A 20,375-nucleotide genomic window follows, 5' to 3' on the forward strand; every position below is an offset into this window, starting at 1 on the left:
TGCTGACTGTCTTCCTTTTGCTGTCTTCAATGTGTCTGCGCCAGGTGGAGGAGTCAGCCATGATCGGAGTGAGTGGTTATGTTGAGTATCTCCGTGAGCAGGAAGTGTCGGAGCGGTGGTTCCGGTACAACCCCCGGCTCACCTGCATCTACTGCGCCAAATCCTTCAACCAGAAAGGCAGTCTGGACCGGCACATGCGTCTCCACATGGGCATCACGCCTTTCGTCTGCCGCATGTGCGGTAAAAAGTACACCCGCAAGGATCAGCTGGAGTATCACATTCGCAAGCATACAGGCAACAAGCCCTTTCACTGCCACGTTTGTGGCAAGAGTTTCCCTTTCCAGGCCATCCTCAACCAGCACTTTCGCAAAAACCACCCTGGCTGTGTGCCTCTGGAGGGGCCGCACAGCATTTCTCCTGAGACCACCGTCACTTCCCGGGGGCAGGCCGAGGAAGAGTCCCCCCCACAGGAGGAAGTTGGGGCGGCTGGGGAGACGGCACAGGGATCTGTGTCCACCACTGGGCCAGACTGAAACAGGCTGTGGGGGAGGACCCCCTTCTCACTGGGCTGTAAGCAGTCAGCACCGAGACGGCGAGCTGGTACTGTAATCAGTGTGATGCAACCACAGGACAGGATGTTGCCAAAACAGAAGATTAACATAAACCAAGTGCTAAAAGCTTTCCCCATTTCCTCACCTCCTTGGGAAAAAACAAAACAACTGGGTCAATTGACATCCGATTCAGGGATCGACGGGATTTTTTAATATTTTTAATATATTCAGCAGCGATCCAGGAGCAGCAGTTTTATTTCTTCACAACGTTTTGGCTCAGCGCCTCGGTCTCTGTGGTGGTGTTGGCTGTAATGGCCCCAGGCCTGTGCGTGCAGGGCACGAGGTGCCTGTCTTCGCAACAGCTTCTGGTCCGTCACATGGGATAGCAGGGGCAAGGAACACCTACCCTCCCCTTTTCCCAGGTAGTTGTCACGGTAAAGAAATATCACTCTCCTGGTGGATCTTGCCCTTCCTGAGTGTATTTATCCTGTCTTATTTTGATGGTGTGTCTTTTAAAATTTTAATTAACCCATTATTTTAGGGCGTTTTGCTTGCCCTTTCCAGGCGTGTGGCGATCTGCCTGCTTGTGGATAGCAGGCAGCAGCCTTTGAGCAGTATTCTAGAGGTCAGCAAAATCTGAAGCGCTTAGGCTACTGAAAGTGAAAAATTAGCAGCTGTGAGGTTTGCATTAGACTGGAGTACATTTTGCGGGGGAGGGGATCTGGGACAGGGTGCGCTTATTGGTGCTAGTATTAATAGCACAGAGCATTCCAGCTTCCTGACTGGTTTCTGTACACTGCAGTGCTTCACATGTTGCCAGGAGTTAGGAAGAGGTTTCTCATCCAAATGAATAGATGAGCGAGAGGCTGACTACCAAAGTCATCTTTGGCTTCCCTGCACTTGATCTTGCATAAGAGCAATACTGTATATCAAAGCAGTCCAATCCCAGTGAAATTATCATGGGCTGTTGTTTTTAACTATGTCTCTGTGTATGACTTTGATAAGTTTATATAAATCAAATGCAAAAAAAAAAAAAAGACAGTAATGCCTCATAATCGTTCAGGAAATTCAAAGTTACTGTTCCTACAGTAATTGTAACTCTGTCTCTTGCACATATTATATTCCATGTAGCTCTGAAGTTAAGGATAAGTGTACGAAGCCCAGACAGACATGCCTCCATGACGTTTCAGACGTTTGCACATGTGTGTGTTTATAAAAAATGTAGTGCAGGTGCATAGGTGCAAATTCAAAAGATCAAATGTCCTGATACCCCTTGTTAAAAGTCTTTACAAATATGCAATAGTTTGGGACTTTGCTTTGGCTTTGGTGCTGGGTTGTGTGTAAGCGCAGATAGGAAGGAATTGCTGGGCCTACTGTTGTTGGAGCTTAGAATTAGGAGAGGCTGTGTGTCTGAAGGGACCCGATCTTCAGAGGAAGCACAGTGTGTGCTGCAGGAGGATGAACATCTGGTGGGATGAAGAAGGAGATATTCAAAAACCAGTGTAAACTTTAGCGCAGAATTGGCAGAACAGGAGACCTCAATTCTAGTGACTTGGGGTACATCTACATAGCAAAAAAAAAAGAAAAGCCTTGTGCCAGTAGTATCAGTTGACTCAGACTCTGAAACTTTGTTGCCACAGCGTCTTGTATTTTGCTGCGTAGCTGTACTTTGCAGTGTAACTGTGAGCAAACCAAACCTTCCTGTGCCACTTACCCTGTCTGTAAAATGGGGATAATAAGACTTCCCTACCTCACAATAGGCTTGGATGGAAGAAACTCTAAGAAGGGCCAAGTATTATTATCCACGCTCCTTCTGTGTAATCTGTGGGTCAGCCTGCTTCCCCCACCTCTTTCCCAGTTAACAAAGGCTGCGGTAGTGTGGTTCTGTGTGTGCAGTGTCAGGGAGGGGAGTTGGAATGGGCAGTTTGAATACAGTGGTGCCATGATAGAGTGCGATGAGGATGCTCTCTCAGGGGGAAGCTTTGTGGATGTTGTGAGGTGGGATACTTGCAAAGTACAGTTCTGTTGATAACAGTAGAACCTCAGAGTTACAAATACATCAACTAACCGCAAACCTCACATGGAGCCAGCAGTATGCAATCAGGCAGCAACAGAGACAAAGAAAAGGAAAGAAACAGCAAACTACTGGTTGAACCTTTCTAGTCTGGCACCCTCAGGACCTGACCGATGCCAAACCAGAGAATCTGCCGAGCCACGGGAGGTCAATATTGTCTATCTAGCAGCATTACCAACACTTCCACTGCTTACTGGGCTCTTAGAAGACATTTAGGAGTTAAATTACAGCTAATTTACAGCACAGGACACTGAGAGCCAAGACTCATGTCTGTGAACAAACTTTATGGAACCCTGAGAAACTTGACCACACCTATGATAAGTGGACATCCAGCTAACTAAAATTAGGCTGGATCACAGATGTTGCCAGACCAGAGAGTGTTGGATTAGAGAGGTTTAACATGTACTAAATTAAAAAAGGGAAAGCAGCAATTTTCTTCTGCCTAGTAAAGTTTCAAAGTCAATGTTCAGTTGTAAACTTTTGTAAGAACAAGCATAACATTCAAAGTTACAAACATTTCAGAGTTACACCAACCTCCATTCTTGAGGTGTGCAGAACCTGAGGTTCTACTGCATTCAAAACTTAGATGCTGATGGTGTACCACCTGTCATGTGGCAGCCTAAGACAGCAAAATCTGTTCTAAGTCATCACCCCCTGGACCTCAAGAGTGTTTGAAGGTGGTTGCAGAAGAAAGGAGAGAGGTAACTGGTAGTGCAAATTTCTCCAGAATCATGCCAAGAGGGAAATGGGTGGATACAAAATTTCTATCCACAACCACATCTGTATCCGCCAAAATAAGGCACGGATGGCTACATCCATATCCATGGATGCAGGTACCCATGGATGCCTGCAGATTTGCAGAGTTCTAGAAACAAAATGTGTATCTGCATCCATATTTGCAAAAATGAGCTGTGGATATCTGCATCCCTATCTGTGGGTGCAGATACCGTGGATGTAAAGCACATATCGGTGGATACGTAGGTCTCTAGAAAAGGGGATGCACAGAATATGCTGCTTTTGTCATAGATTTTGAACTTACCAAAAACCCCACTAGAGAACATCAGAAAATACTTTTAGATACCTACGAAATTGCGTGTAACATAGAACTTTTAAAATACTACCAACTGTAAAACATAAAATTATTTATATACATATATCTATCTATCTATCTATCTATATATATATATATAAAATTATATATATAGTGGGAAAGTTTCCCTGCTAAGCTTGCTGTGAAGAGAAGGGTAAAGATGCAGTATCGTTACACAAGCAAAATTTCTCTGAAGCTGATGGCAACAAATCCATCGAGATTAAACAATGAAGGGCTGGGATAAATAGCGAATGCCTTGTTCGTATGGCATGGCTGCAGGTTTCCTGAAGAGGTTTTTACTGTATTGATACTGTGAATAGAGGAGATCCTGGTAATCAAGGATTGTATCAGCACCTCCTTGCTTGCTGACTCACTCCTCTTAGTTGGCCTGGCAAGAGCCATGAAATTGTTCTTTACTATTAGCCTAGGTCAGTCTAAGAAATAAACAATAAAGCTTGTGAAAGAATTTTTTGTGCAGTACTTGCCATTGTACAAACAACCATTTCTGATTGCATGTGAACGAGCCAATTTTCTTGCCCAGGCCTCATTGATTTGAAGTTTATAGCTTGTAGCTAGGGTAAGCCTAAAGTATGGGAATGGGGGATCATTAATATGCTTTCTGTAAATTTACTTAATGTGTATGTGTGTATATTGTGTGTGTGGAGATCCTGGTATCTCTTGTGCTTTCTGTAACAATGCTGAAAGCGATCTACACTAGCAATTTGAGAACCAGGTCAGAAGAGGCAGTTTCTGAAAGGATCATCATTCTGTCTTCTAGTGCAAACAAGGTCAGGCTGGGGAAATAGAAATGCCTTCCCTTATAACAGAAAAACAAATACTCATTTTTTCAGCAAGGGTGCAGCTGCTTTGAGCTGCTTTTCATGCCGCAATGATAAATACCCTATGCCAGCATACATGGCAATTTTATTTTTGTTGCAGCTCCACTGATGTTGGGGGAAAAAAAAAGTAAATATTTTTCCAGTATAGACATATCGTGGATTGGCTGGAGGATTAGCTTTGCATTTCAGTATGCAACTGCAGCTTTTCGCCTTTGCCAAACTGTGATTTGAACCTTCATTTAAAGGAGTGTGTGTAGAGAAGAGCTCTGTTGTATTTTAATACTTCTCTAATTCACATTTCTGTCAGAAGTTCAGAACTAGGGCTTGAAGCTCACTTGACTAGATGCCCCAGGCAAGAGAGGAACATGAATTATCAATTTCTGAAGTAGGAAACAAATAAGATCTCAGTTCTTGGTCGCTGCAAAGGTAACCTTCCAAATGTGAATGGATGCAGGCTTTTCCCTGAGTCTGCAGAAAGCTCTGGTCCCTTCACTGCTGGCCATAGCTTTGCCAAACAGCAGCAAAGTGAAATTAATGCCGCTCTGGACAGTTTAATTGCTGCTGCCGAAGGGTTTTCTATGAATAGCTGTGAAAAAACAAACAAACGAAGAATTGTGTCAGTACCATGCTGCTGCTTTTCAGGAAAGCAAAGGCTCCTCATGCCAGGAAGGACCAAAAGAAGGCCAGGGAAGGACAAATTCTTGATCTCATTCTTGCAGCAGCCATCAGGCTCTGGGGTTGTAGGAAGGGAAAAGACAGCTGCTTCTCTTTTCTTGTAGCCAATGGGAGCAGCGGGGAGGATGGCTCTACAATATGTATTTGTATCTTTAGACAGGCCAGTTGAAAATATGGAATCTCCTACAAGAATCCGAAGCTAGCAACCTGATGCGAATCTAAGCAGTTGAGCTGGGGGCAGCCACTACTTATCTTTCATAGCAGTTTCTGGGCTTCCCCTCAGGTTATTGCTCATGGAGTTTCATGGTGGGCAGCCACTATGCATCTTCCATACTCTGGTCCATATGGTTAGTCCTCTGGCTAGTCAGGTCATTGGTAAATTTTTCTAGATACCATTTGTAAAATTCAGCTTTCAAAGTCCTGGATAACTAAACAGAAATGGAATAGGGATGATTTTACTTCTAAATCGCTGGTTTAAATCCTGTTGAGCTGTGTAGTGACTAAACTTTATTACCATCTGGCAGTTATTTAGTGCAGGAAATATGTTAAGAACTAATTGTCCATCTTGCCAAAAGGCTCAGTGGAGAGGCTGTGGATTGAATGAGCAGAGCCAGGACACGTGTAACCCCACACGTGGTCCTTCCAAACCAGGGTTGAAACAAATTGACAGCAGTATTGGGAAAAATCTCTCTCTGTGACTGCCCCTTCTGCCCACATGACTTCATTTTCCAGTGCCACAACTTTTGTCAGTAATAAATTCACTTGAAAATGTGGTCCCCCCACAGCCTGCAAATGAGCTAAGAGAACAGAGCCTTGCACTTGTGTGGAAACCCTTTGAATCATATGTGGATCTGTCCATGCAGATTGGTTTGGAGGATGTGAGGCCTTAACTGTTGTGTGCTACTGCAGAAGCTGATAAACAAATGAAAAATGATCTGGAAGGTATAGTTTACGTCAGTGAAAATTAGCCTGTAAAATGGATATGTTGGCTCCTGCATTTTAATTAGCAGCAAAAATTAGCACCCAGAAGACCGATTAGTTACATTTTATAAAAATCTGCTAGTTTGCACACAATGGTGCTTGTGTATTTTGAGGTGCAATTAAAGCATGTAGATGGTTGCTCTTTTCAGGGCTGCTAACTGCTTTGCTTGCTCTTACGGAAATATTTTAGGGGTAGGGGAAGTCAGAGGAATGTGGCTTTGGCTTGTTTGTCCTTTTAGTTTGGGGTGTGGTGTAGTTCAAGTTTGTGAGTGAAAATTTTTCCCTTAATTCTCTCTTTTGTGAAAGGATGAGTTGATGGCTAATGCTAGAGATCTGGTGTCAGAAAATCTGGGATCTTTGAACAGCTTTGCTAGCGTCACTGAGCGAGTCTCAACGTCTGGGTTTGCCTTCACCGATATGGAGATAGTGATACTCATTGGAGTGGAATATATGTAATGAGGCCCAATTCATTGATGGTTGTAAAGTGCTTTAAGATCCTCAAGGGATGGCTGTAGAGCTAGCAGAAAGTGTTTATTGTTTAAGCCGTAGTTATTCAAGGGGAATTTGTATATAAAATATATATCTTTTTAACCAAATGGAGGCTAGTGCTATGCAAACACTACAGGCCATGGTTTGAATGCAGTGCATCCATGTCAGGCCTTTTAAGGCTGTTTGGAGAAAAGAGGACGTTGGCTTTGAAACAGGCAGCACTCCTGCATCTGTTCCTGTTGTGCATCAGCCAGGGAAACTGGAACCTCAAATTGTTGTAAAGCTAGGGAAAAAAATAAAAGAGCAGCAGCAACCCCAGTTCAAGTGCGTGATGCAATTTGGCCAGAAGAGTCCTTCCGTCTCTGGTTACCTTGGTGCCCATGAATGAGCCGTGACGTGCATGCTAAATGAGGCTGCCTTTGAAAATGTAGCTTTTTGGCAAGCATAATGGGGAGCACAGAACTTGGGGTTTGGGAAGGGGGATGTGAAGTAGTTGGGACACTAGCTGGAAAAGGACAGAAGATCTAGAGCAGAGGTTTCCAAACTGTAGGGCATGTCCTGCAGGTTTTTGCAGGTACGAGAACATGATGGATCTGTGCTGAATGGCAGGGCCAAAAGTCGGGAGGAATCTGTTCAGCAGAGAATGCATTCAGGACTCTGTGCAGCCAAAACCAGGCTCCCTGCCCATTTTGCTTCTCCACTGCAGCAACTGGCAATGACCTTCCTCTGCTGGCAGGGATTCTATGAGCAGGCAGAGAAAGGCCGCGCCCTGGCACTAACAATACCCTCTCTGTGCCCCAGCATCTGTAGGCCTCCTGCAGCTCCCACATGAATGCTGATCTCCTCAGTTCCCCTGTGACTACTGAGCTCCCCTCCTCCCTGATCCTCTCCCTCCCCACAGTTACGGGGGGGGGGGTGAGCATAGGACATGTTAATACGAAAGGGGGCTCAGCAAAACACTTGGGATCTAGAAACCGAGGCAGTGAAATTTGCATGGTTGAGTGGGAGTCTGAGTGGAAATGTCGGTCTTCCATACGGAGGGTGGAGTTGCCTTCACCGGAGTCGTCTTATCCCTGAATATTTCTGAGGGAGGATGGCTGGGATCTATTGTTTTAGTGTCATTGGGCTGAATCCGGGCCTGCTGAAGTCACCGAAATCTTGCCGTTGACTTTGGTGGCACCAGAATTCATCTGGTTGAGAGCAAAGATTTTGATGTAGTTTGTGCAATTTCTCTGTGTCAAGTAGGATCTCTGCTTCTGGTGCGAATCTTCAGCCTTCTGTGGTAGGCTCAGGCTATCACTAGCTGGAATCTCCATTGCTCTATTTTACTTCCAATGGCCGAGGATTCTAAGATTTCAGGTTTCTTGCTGAGTTCCGTTCCTCCGAACTGTGAAAAAGTTACTACTGTTTCCTTTAATTTATTCTGTTCTTGTTCATAAATATCAGTCGGTCTTTGCTTCAACTGTATCATCAGTCTCACTATCCAGAGTTCTGGTATCTTGTATGCCCCAGGAATAGCTGCAATAGAAAATATATGTTATGATACTGTTGTGGGGAGAAACGATGCCTCGATGAAGAAAGCAGAAATTTTCTAACTTTTGTTATCATTTGGAGGCTGTAAGCCTTGCAATTTTAGGATAGCCTGCAGTATTCTAATTAACTGGAATTTGAATCTGGTCGCAAACTATATAATACATCGTGACGGCGGAAAAGTACTTGTAAGGGATAATTCTGAGCAGTTCTTAAATGTCTTATTTACATCCATATTTCTGACTTAAGAATCTCTGCAGAATTTTAAGCTTGAAACCTTTGTGACTGGGTTGGGAAGGGAACAGATTGTGGATTAGGAAAAGAAATTTCTAAATTATATTTTCTCTTCCAAAATGGTTCAGTATTTAAATTTTTGGAGAAACCATCCTTTTCCTTTTGGATCTCTTACTGGTTTCTCTGGTATCCTCCCAAATGTCTCAGTTTTTCCAAAGTGTGCATTGTACAGTTAGTGTCAAATTAGTTGGGACAGTTTTAAATTAAATTATAGGGATCGCATTACAGTCCACATCCCTGGCAGCTAGCAGTCCTTAATGAGAGTTTCACAATCACTTCAGAGGAGGCACATATCTTACAGTGGGGGCTGACCAGAGAGCTCTCCAGGTGAGATCAGAGAGCCATCAGGACTTTAGAATTAGCCATTGGGACTTTGCCTATTTGCTAGCTCTTTTGTATATTGGAATGAGTTGCTTTTCTTTTGCATCTGACAGCAGCACCAGTTAGGTCTACTGACTGCTGACAAATCCCTGTTTGGCATGATGGAGAAGGGAGAACTGATAAGCAAGGATAGCAAATAGCTTCTGTGAATACACTGTGATTCTCTTGCAGCCACAGTACAATTTTAGTAACTGCTGCTGCAATTGGGTCATAATGAAATGGCTGTTAGATAGCAGAGAAGTTATTAACTTACGTGGAGTATAAAACAACAGGGACATACTCACCTTGTAACACCCCTTAAGAGACCACCTATGTCACCAATAAACTCTGAGTCAGGGTTTGAACCTGGTAAGGAAGGAGAAGTAATGCATTATCTCCTCTGTAAAGTGACTGTTTCCCCTACTATTCCATCTGTGTTGCAGATGAGTCCTGTGAGAACTATTGCGACGTGTATCAAGTTCCCTGACAAAATTAAGGGCTGGTTTACACAGTGCAGCCATGCACAGAAGAGGAGAGTTAATTCTAAAGTGCGCCACCATGAAAGGAAATAATTATATATAATTACAAGAGATGAAATGTTAGGGTGGATTAGGGTACTTGGAGTGCAGGTCAGCGGGGCCTTGTTTCAGACAATCCCTGGCAGCTAGGTACAGTCCAGTTTGACGCTATGGATTGAAGAGACTCTATCTAGTGCACAGGAGAGGAAAGCTCTCCTGTTTATATCTGCAAATACAGGGTTAAGTTAACTAGTTTCTAAAGTGGGTCTGTCCCACGAAAGCTCACCTAATAAACCATTTTGCGAGTCTTTAAAGTGCTACTTGACTGCTTTTTGTTTTGATAGTGTATAGACTAGCACAGCTTCCTCTTTGTTAGTTTCTAATTGTGATTGCTGGGTAGTACCCTGTAAGGACTGTGTGTTCCGCTGCACTAGGCCTTGTACCAAAACATGGGAAGATGCAGTCCCTGCCCCAAGGAGCTTGGGCATACTTCAGTTTTGTGAGGAAAAAATGCCTTTCTAGGCCAAGTCTCCCTGTAGTAAATCTCAGTTTCTGACCTGTGGGAGGTGGTAATGCATAGAATAGGGCAGGGATCCTCAACGTTTTTTTCATTTGCAGACCCCCTTTGGAAATCTGTTGTCTCTATGTAGTACTCTGAGGCACTGAGACCTCACCTGGGGTGAGTGAAGTCTCTGCTGTACAGCCTTGGCTGAGAGCCAGTTGGCCTTTAGCTCACATGGTAGAGTGCAGGGTTTTAGACTGTATGCTCACAGGTTCTATCCCTGGTGCCAGTAACCTGGGTCTGTCAGCATTACATCTACATATAATTGAATTCTGCTTAGTTGGATTTCAGTCCCACTCTTCTCCTGAGCCCTGAGATGTAGTCCACAGAGCACTGTTTCAGAACTGCTGCGCTAGCAGACCTTTTAAGTGCAGTTGTCATTAGCAGAAATGGCTGTAATAAAGCAGCTAAAGGAAAGGAGTACCTAATTATGGGAGGACACTTCCTAAGAGCAAACATCCAGAGCTAATCAGGGAGGAAGAGAAGAATCATCAAACAAATGGGCAGCTTCCTGGATGCCCACAGTACTTCTATTTGTACTTGTTCTAAAATAGTTTTAAATCATGCCACTTCTAGTAGCAGAAAATAGCCCTTTTTTCCTTGGGAATGGACAGAATAAATTAAAAATTACACTCATCTAAATTAGTTATGAAACACCATCGTGATTGCACAATGGCTTAGTTCACGATATTCCACGCAAAGGGTTTTAGTGGGCGGTCTGGCAATTTTATTTTTGTAAATACATGTTTGTGGCACTGTTTTCACCTCTGCTGTGACCATCTTGATTGCCGAAAAGCACTTTGTATGAATATGCCATGTAGTTGTAATGCTCTAATTCTTGACCTGGAAATTTGACTGCAAAACCCACGGGCTTTTTTCCAGCACAGCTTTTTTGCACTTTTTGTTTCTGGTTAATATTGTTTAATACCCTTCTCTAGGTAGGCCTCTGGGGCAGGCTGATGCCACTATTATAAATTGGGGGGGTGTTATACTATGCGGTGGGAGAAGTTAAGGCACTCCACCCATGTGTGAAGAGAGCTGGCATATACCAGAGAAGGTGTGGGGATGTTACGTACTAAGGCATGCTGACTGTGGTCTAACACTTAACATGGCAATTACCATTTCCTCTAATGAAGTCACTGTGATTTGCCCCCTGTTGCATGAGTACTGACGGCAGATTCTGCCTACTTGGATGGATGGTCAGAAGTAAACGTGTTTTAGTTGGTTGGTTCCACAGGGAAGCGTATGGTTGAATTATTTGGAAACCGGCAAGCATTTCATGGAGCTTGGTGAAGCCCTCTGTGTGGGTTTTTCTTCCACAGAGTCCCTCACTGACCAGAATATTGCTGCCTTTCAAAGAGAAAGTTGTTTGAAAGCCTCAGAGTAGACAAGCACTTATCACCATGGGCAGAGATTAAACTGTGTCTATAACTATTAAAGCCCTTTGAAAGCTTTTTAGGAGGGTTTCATTGCTCTAGCAGGGCCAAGAGAGTTAATGGCTCCGGCGTAGTGGTTGAAGTTAAAGCCCTTGTATGTGTTCAGCTTAATTGGGAGGCATGTACCTACAAACTGAGCTGAGATCAGAGCAGGGTCATAGAATTCAACCCTAGAAAAAGACATTGTCATTTGTGTTTTCTAGTGATCAAGGCAAATGTGGGGAAAAATCCAGTTTTAGCAAGACACAATGGTCATTCAGCATTGGCCGCCAGTGCCAGTCACTATGTTATGTATAGTCAAATGGTTCTGTTTCCACCTGGTGAAATGGGCTGCTCTCTCTACCCACTACTATTTTAGACATCTGTGAAGGAGAAAGTGACTGGACAGTTCCATTCATAAATCCTTAAGGTCTTGTTGTTCTATTTTAAGTGTCTAAATCCATTTTTAAGGCTAAATGTTCCTAAAGCCCTTATGGTAGGCCACTTAAATTGGCTTTTGCACACACAACTAACTGCACAGTTACCCATTTTAAATGCCCCAGTATGTATGCCTGTGCCTCATCCACATACATTGCACGTCCACGTACGTTTTATTGGTATAGCTTTAGGGCCTTTTTGGGGCTGGTGGTGAAAATATAGTCCTGTGTATGCACTTTCAGTGCAGGGGCTATGTGTCTCTCTGTAGAGAGGGCTAAAGCCCTTTTGTAACACACCAATTTGTATGTTTCTGACACTAAGGAGAGACGAAAAATAATTCCTCCTTAAGTCCTCTTGCCTATGAGTGTTTGCGGTGATGGTCACAGAGAATCAAATAAGTAGGAAATGACACTGGTATTTCAGGGGCCCATGCACTATGAGCACTTACAGCAGCCACTAAGCTACGTATCGTCCTTGAATCCATGTATGTCCCCTTTTGCGGCATCTAAAGAAATAATAAATATTGAACTCATCCACCTCAAGATCAGAAAAGTCATTGAAGCAGAGCTGCTGGGGTGGCAACTCTTGTTGTAAAACACTCAGGGCAGAGCTGGCCAGTTGTTCACTAAAGATGATCGTTTAGGTCTAGATTGGAGAGCCAGCACAGTGGACTCTTGCTGGAAAGACCACCCCTCTCTTCACACCCCAGCTAAGAGCACGGTGAGCCTAACCTCCGTCCTATAGATGGGCAGGGACTTGCTAGTAGGGTGTTCTGTGGAAGGAGGCCAAATTCAAAATGCACACTCCGCACTGCCTGCAAGAGTCCAGCTCTGTTAACCTTCCGGGAATAGTACAAGATCCCATCTTACCCAACTGTGTTTGTGGGGGAGTTGCGTTTGGAGCTGTTTTGTGGTTTGCTGGGGTTTAGCTGCCAATAGACAAGTAGTTTGCATTGGGAAGAGGAGTCTTTAAACTTTCTTATGAGCTTAAATGAGGCTAGGGAGCCCAGCATTTGTGATGGGCACCTAGTCCTGCTTTGATAAATCAGTTATTAAATAAAAAAACACTGAACGGGGTGGAGGCAGCTGGACTGTATTTCAAGCCGCAGCTTCCCAGTATCTGCAAGAGGCTGTGTGTTAGGTGGTGGGGAATAGTAGATTAAGCCAGAGAATGGATGCAGATTAGAGGGAAGAAAATGTATTGGGCTCAGACCAGCACCGTCTACTGGAGTGTCAGGTTGTGCCTACCTAGTACAATCCTTGCTAGGAAGGGAAGCATGTGTTACTAGAACAGTATTAGGGAAAAAAGTCACTGTGTCTGACCACACTGTCATTTTGCATACACAGTGCACGGCTCAGTTTGCTCTTGCAGTTTGTCTTCCTTTTTTAAGCAGTCACAAATCCTAGAAGCAGGAGCAAATTCTCGCCTGGCAAAGGCCTATCACCTTGTGCACATAGGACTTGGCCTGTCGTTGGTTACAGTCTGGCAGTTACAAACCAGAGCAGGACTCGTCTGGGTCCCCAGTTTTAAAGTTGAGTGTTTTAAATGGTTGGTGGGTGGGTGGCTGGATGTACGTGCGCATGGCCTTCAAAGGGGAAAACGGGATCATGTTAAGAGCTGTGTGCACTGATGCTAGCTGCCTGCAGAGCCTGTTTTGGTTCCAGCGGAGGAGAGCCCTTTAGTAAGCAATGGGAGGATGGCTGTGTGGTGTAAACAGAAATAAAGCAGACTCTGAGGTTGGCTTGGTGTCATTAGCATGATAATGACAAAATACTGGGAGAGGACAGAGTTGTTAGTTCCACTGTTGAGTTTTAGTGTTAAGGGCTTCTCCGCACAACCACTTTACTGCGCTGACACTTTCTTGCTCAGGGCTGTGATAAAACATCCCCCCACCAAGTGCAGCAAGTAACAGCACTGTACAGCGTCAATGTGAACAGTCTTCCAGCACTGTTAGCTATGTGTCTAGGAGAGGTTTACCTACAGCACTGGGAGAGCTGTAAACCACGCCCTCCTGTCAAAGCAGCTGTGTTGTAAACATACAACTGTAGACACAACCCCCTGGTGGCTTTGCCAGTCTCTGGTGGTGGCCAGCAAGAAGAGCTGAGGTGAAGGGGGACTGAAATGCCCCTGCAAAGCTTGATAGGAAACAACTCTGTGTTGCTGTCATGGTTCAGCTGCTGTTCGGGGGAAGTAGCAAATTAGAAACCTCGGTTCATTAGGTTTTTAGTGAGTGCCTCTACCCCAATAACATCTCTGTTGTTTTCAGCAACCACCAGCATTGTGCAGCTGCAGCAGGGATACACCCCCAGCACAAGCATTTCTGGTCTCTTGACCACTGCATCATGCATGATGGGCAAGGTGTCTGAATTCTCTCTCTACTCCTGCTGCTAGGCTTGCTGCCATCATACAGCTGCAGGGAGTTGCTGTCATAGTGCAGTTAGCGAGGTTCTTTCTGGCCAAGGTGAGGCTCTGAAGACAAACTTATTAAAATTTGTGCTGTGTGGGACACCACCAGGCCGTGTGCTCAGAGGCATTTCGGTCACTGGCTTCAATTTTGAGCTCTGCCCATGGCATTAGAATGAATGGCTGTGAAGCCCCCCACAGTGGCTGTAAAAAGCCCTTTCTCTGAAACGGCAAATCCAGAGGCTCTGTTTACAAGCAGTTCGGATTTGAGTTTAAATGGCAGGCGGCCAGAAAGGCTTGTGTCAACACTGCAGTGAAGCGGACTAGCCAGGCATTTTCAGACAAGTGCCCTGCTTTAAAAATGTGACTAAGTCACTAGGGGCTAGTGGTATATGTACTTTTGAAAATCTTGACTTAGCTCATTAACTTTTGAATGATCAGTGATGGTTATGATGGAAATTACATTTCTTACCTAAAAAACGTGCCATAGAAATCTGCTCTGTCAAATTGCAGCACTTTTTTTTTCTTAGATTGATATAACTAAAACTAGCTGTGTTTCCCATTAGCAATATCATTTAACTGATGGCTCCCGGGAGATGGTCCCGTTCGTACAAAGTAAAGCTTTCAAAACATATTCAGGTACCTTTAAATAGCGCTATGTAACTTCTTTGTTCAATTGTACATATTCTGATTACAGGAATAGTCATATAAGGCAGTAATAAAAACACAAGCTGCTGCATTATTTTTCCATGGGCAATGACAGGTTTATTAAGCCCCATATTTAGCTTGGTTTGTATAAGCCCATCTTTAAAAACTCAGTCCCCCATGCTCCTATGACTAAGTGTGTTAATTATTTTTATATTGTAGTGAAATGTATTTATTTAAACCTGCCCTGTTGGCTTTGGGTTTCAAATAGGCACCATGGGACAGGGCATGAGAAACTGTGAAATGGCTTTAAAAAAAAGTGAACCTGACTAGGCTAGTTTCTGGAGATTGATGTGAAATACGCAAGGGTGTAAATGGAAAAAAAGTTAATTTTAATGCTCCAACAGATTATAAACCTCATTTAGACAAAGACTTTTTTTTTTAATCTTATCATGTCACTTTAATAGTTCCTAAATTTTTGCTCTACTTAGTAAAAGCTGCACAGTGTGCGACGTGTAAAGCTAGCAAAGCAGTAGGCGTTAAGGAGCCTGTTCATTTATCTGGCTGTCTAGGGCATTCAGTACAAATGGAAATTTGTACTTCCTGTGAGACTGTACCCGTTAGGGTTTTTGTGTATATGGAAGCTCTCTGGACTACAGTAAAGCTTTCATTTAATAGCTTTATCTCTTCCAGTTCCTTATGTGAACACACCTACCACGCTGACTTAAGAGGGGTCAGGAGTGAAAGGCGGGAGACAGAGCCAGTTTGTATTCAAAGCCAGACATTATCTGTGCTTCACACTACCGAAGCGTTGCCAGTGAAATGCTAGTGGAGCTTAACAGCTCGGATTTTATGAGAAGGGTCGAACCATGGTACAGATCTCTCGTTCTGCTGAGGAATGCTCTGCTCTTCCCTCCCGCTCCCCTCCTGAGAGCCCTTTCAAATCTGCTGCAGTATAAAGATGAGGCTCCCACAAGAGGACGGTGACGCTGGTGAAACGCTGGGGTAGGACTCAGTGGACGTAGCACGATGACTGGTTACACATAGAATACAGGCATCAGGCAAATGTTGCATCTCAGATCTGCCCCAGTGGAGCTAGATTTTTGGTGTGATACACGGCTATGTTTCCGAAGCATTGGGTCCATCCATCTGGTGGCATGTTGGAGCTGAGCTTGCTGCGTGGCCGAGCGGAGCAGAGTTTGCACTAATCATGTAATGCCATTTACCTAAGCAGAAGTCTCTTGGGCTTTCCTGGGTAACTCCCTGTGTGCCCTTCCTTGGCACCACATGCCTTGCAAAGGATTATGAGGCTACAGCTTCAGCAAGACAACTGAGTCAGGGAAGTCAGTTTTCTCCTCTAAGTGGTTGTGTGTGTAAAATTGCTGGCTGAGTGTCAGGCCAGGTCAGTGCGATGTAAGAATCAGCCTCTCTTTTGGAGGGAAATGGACTTGCTCACAGCCTTTTTTTAAAGCACAAGTTGGCAAGAACAGAATGTGATGGCTCTGCCACAGGGTAGTCCAGTTGTACTGTGATTCTGCACCTTGGGTTGTGCTTGAGGGACGCGCAGAGGAGTGGCGAGAGAAGGAAACAAGGTGGAAGTGATTTTTTAGCCTTGCAATTGAAAACAAGTTATTTTAAGCAGTGCTTTTTGGGGGAGTGGGGCAGCAAGGGGGGGAAGCAATGCCTGGTTCCTCCCATCCCCACCCCACTTTCGCCACTTGAGTCTGTATTTTTTCTGGACCCCCACCACCACCCCGGTTCCTCTCCCACATCTACTCTGGCCCACCTCTCCCCTTGCCCACCTTCGTCCCCATCTTTTCTACACAAGGCTGTGAATGTGCCCCTCAGCCTCCAGAACTGTGGCTCTTTTATTCCCTTTGTAAGTGTGTCTAGTAACACTGCCTGTTGCATCAAATATTCTCCTCTGCAGTCACATGGTAACATTGAAGAATTGGTCTAACTGAGAAGTCTCCAATCATGCATAGCAATGAATGGTTGTGTTGCCACAGAGAATGGAAAGAGAGTAATAGTAACAAAAGGACATTTAAACTTATTATAAGTGGCTTTTTATTGCAATTTACTAATCAAATTTGATTCCTAATTTACTAAACTGACAATCAAGTTCTAAAATACATAAACCCCTTATAGGGGGAAGATTGAACATGTTTTCAATAGAAAATAACCGGTATAACTCTGTCCTTAGAAAAATAACACAGGAAACAGTTTTTGTGGTGGTTGTTTTCTGGAGCAATCACTCCATCCACCGAGTTGCATCAAGCTGCAGAAAGACGTATAGGAGAGTTAACTACCTCCCTCTGTCTGAGTGCTGAGGTTACCATGCTACAGACACTGCTATTTACAAAGCTTTTATGTAGAACATTGGTTCTCAACCTTATTTCAGTGGCAGACTCCTAAAAATTTCAAAAGGAGGGGCAGACTCATTTGGAAATCTCTTATCTGTACACATAATTTAATGCTGGTCTGTCAGTCCCCTATAGACCTCCTAAAAAGTCTGCGAGTGCTTCAGGGGTCCCCAGACTACAGGTTGAGAACCACTGATGTAGCATAGGGATTAAATCTTGCCCCAACTGCTTTTTTAAAATGCAGATCTGCTCTGTTAAGTGACTGTGAAAATGGCATCAAGGTTTCTGTCTTCATTCTCACTGACTGTAGCTTTGGTTTACAAGCAAGATCCTTTTTTGTAACAGCCAGCCTTACCAACGATCTTTGGGCTACGAAAGTCAAGCTGGGTTCTTTCCCACTTGTGCATGCTCCAAAAATGAAAATTTTACATGACAAAGGCTAGTGTTGGACCTGTTATGAGGGGGAGGCAGGCTTAACTTCCCCCAGTTAGCACTTAATCTTATTAGAGGAGGGGTCAGAATCCAACTCCCTCCCCTCTCCAGCAGAGTTGTCTGTGGAGAGGTGTCAGGAGTGAAAAGCAATAAATACCTTATTCGAGTCACTAGCCGGCAGCAGATCTCAATGTGACTACGCAGTGGAAGACCAGAGCCCTTACGTAAAAAGGTGCAATTTTTCACAAAGTCCCTTTTCAAATTAGAACAGCACTTTAACTAGGTAACTTTAAGGAAAAAATAAACCCATTACTGAAGAAATGCACTTTAAATCCTGAAATGGGTGTGGCTGGTCCTGGCTTTGTAGCTGCTTGTACATGCAGCTGGATTGTTTTTGCAAGAGAGTTTTGGAGGGAAGGAAAACCTTTGGCTGCTGCCATTGCCTGCTGCAGCCTCCTAAGCAAACACAGCTCTACCTCCTACCTCAGCATCCCCTCCTCGTGCAAGATTGTGACCCAGTTTACACTAAAAACAAAACAGGCAAGAAGCCACTACTGTAATGGTGGCTGGAGCTCTGCACAGTGGTAGCATTTGCTGAGTGTTGATCCGTCAGAATGCTTTTACAGTGAGGCCTAAGCGCCCACAGCAGCAGAGCACTTTGGACACCCATCAGCAGTAGGTCAAAAGTTACATCTGGTTATAGTATGGTACAGCAAATCAGCACCACCAGGCAGAGCTCTGTTACAACCAACTGGACTGTGCTTGGGTTTTTTTTTTAGTGTCACTATGACCCTTATCAGGTCTTTCCCCCCGCCCCCCCTTGGCCTCTCATGGACCCTGCTTTTGCCTGGTGTTTAGAGGAACCAAAAATACAACAATTGGGATATCCCCTTACAATGCTGACCTATAAATCTGAAACTGGGATAGGACACCTGTCCTAACCTTGGAGACTTTTCCCACAGGTAGGAAGTTTCATGCTGTACTAACTGCGCTAATTATTTTGGGGTGGAGCATTGCTGGAGTCCTTATTTTAAATAGGCAGTGTGCCCGCTGAGTCTGCAGTAGGTTGAAGCAAGGCTCTGCTCTGTGTAATTTGTGGAGATCAGAGCTGGTCTTAAATGATTTTACAAGCTGCTGCCAAGCTGGTCTTCTAACCTTCTTTTCCTCTCTGTGACCCAGGCACACCCTGGCACTTAGTGAGGGCTAACAGTGTCTGGCTGGTAGTCCACATTATTTCCTGGAGTTGCTGACAGGGGAGGGAAACCAGAGGACCAGGGTCTGAGGCATAAGGGTAAAGATAAAGTGTGAAAACATTTAAACCAGTTTAGCAAAAGCTCTCAGCAAACAGCTTTAAGAACAATGTGAATGAAAACATAGCAACTTGGTTAGGAGCCTTTGAAAATTCTATAAATGTATACTTGAAATTCCGTTTGTATTAAAACCAATTGCATTTTCTTCTTTCTTTTAACACTGTAAAAGAACATTATGCATGTGAGTGGTTTGAAAATTAAATGGTTTAATACTCAGTTTCTGTCATTTTCAGAGCTGACTGATCTGTTCTTGTACTATAGTTCACTCGGTCTGTTTTTTGCACGTTAAGTAATGCACCATTCAAACACAAGCTCACTTCTTTCTGGGCCCACCTAAGCTCAGACGACCCACTTGGTTTCTCCCCACCATCCTCAGTCACAGAGTGGGACGGACCGCTCACTCAGCCGCTAATATTTTTGGTCTGTCCAAGTTGCTCTGTGTCATTTATTTCTCCTAGCGCTGGGGTCAGCAACCCAAATGGCAAGAAGAGACTTTTTTTCATATTTGGTAAAAAACAATAAGTCAAGAGCCTCAGCGCAGAAGAATATGAGATAGTCTTAATAACGTCAAACGTTACTTTTTGTAACTCCTATTTTAAGAACAGTGTGCACGCAATGATTTGTAATACGGTGCTTGTTTGCTGCAGAACATTCTCAAATTCTATTTCCTCACACTTTCACTCCAGAACACGCTTTAATGATGCTACTTTTACTTCACATTTAATTTGTTTTCTTCCTTAAAAAGCGTGTTGTCCTTCGCAGCAGGAACGCCACAAGCTTCGTTTTCTTTTTCAAAATCAACAGACTTTGTTAGCAACACGATCAAAACACACATACAGTATCATATCCCCGAATGAACTGCACATATTAAAGGGGGAGCAATCCAATGTTTCGAGATCACATATTTGCTATTTAGATGACTTGTTCAATGTTGGGCTTTTAGACATTCTCTGTTTATCAAAAATAATCATTTTTTGTTTGTTTTTTTAAAAAGCTTAGCAATTAGTGTGGGAAGCCACCAAGTAGTCCTAAAAGAGTTGCATGTGGCTCCGGAGCCTCAGGTTGCAGACCCCTGTCTGAGGGATTCAGAGGCAGGAGTGATGACCTTTTCATGGCTGTTTTGGGTCCCCCCCCAAGTTTTATAGGCATCGAGCCTGAACAGGCCATTCTGAACCAGGATTCCTCTGTTACTTGTGCAGCCTGTCAGTGGCTGCAGAGAATACAACAGTCCTGCTGGGGCATCACCGTCCCCTCCCAAGCCTGGGAGGAGCGTCACCAACTGGTTTGCTGCAGGCTAAAATGATGGGGCAGCATAGCTGGGGGGTTCTGTCAAGCCCCCTGCCCCCCTAACCAAAAGGGGGACGTGCTCAATTGCAGAGAGCCTCCTAGAAAACACCAAATCAGAG

At 44.2% G+C, this 20,375-nt stretch overlaps 1 protein-coding gene across 4 annotated transcripts in view; it reads left to right on the top strand.

Moving 5' to 3' along the window:
* ZBTB37 (zinc finger and BTB domain containing 37) overlaps positions 1 to 20,375 on the top strand; it is a 64,464-nt gene that overhangs the window by 13,596 nt on the left and 30,493 nt on the right. For 3 of the 4 annotated variants that reach the window (XM_075002709.1, XM_075002710.1, XM_075002711.1), the window contains one exon: positions 45 to 19,305. The exons of the other annotated variant lie outside the window; for it this stretch is intronic. In XM_075002709.1, coding sequence (XP_074858810.1) covers positions 45 to 533 — 489 coding nt within the window. In that variant the 3' untranslated portion in view covers positions 534 to 19,305. Of the gene's footprint in view, positions 1 to 44; positions 19,306 to 20,375 lie in introns of those variants that run through there. 4 annotated transcript variants of the gene reach the window in all.

This window comes from Carettochelys insculpta, chromosome 9 (assembly GCF_033958435.1).
Source record: "Carettochelys insculpta isolate YL-2023 chromosome 9, ASM3395843v1, whole genome shotgun sequence".
NCBI lineage: Eukaryota > Metazoa > Chordata > Testudines > Carettochelyidae > Carettochelys > Carettochelys insculpta.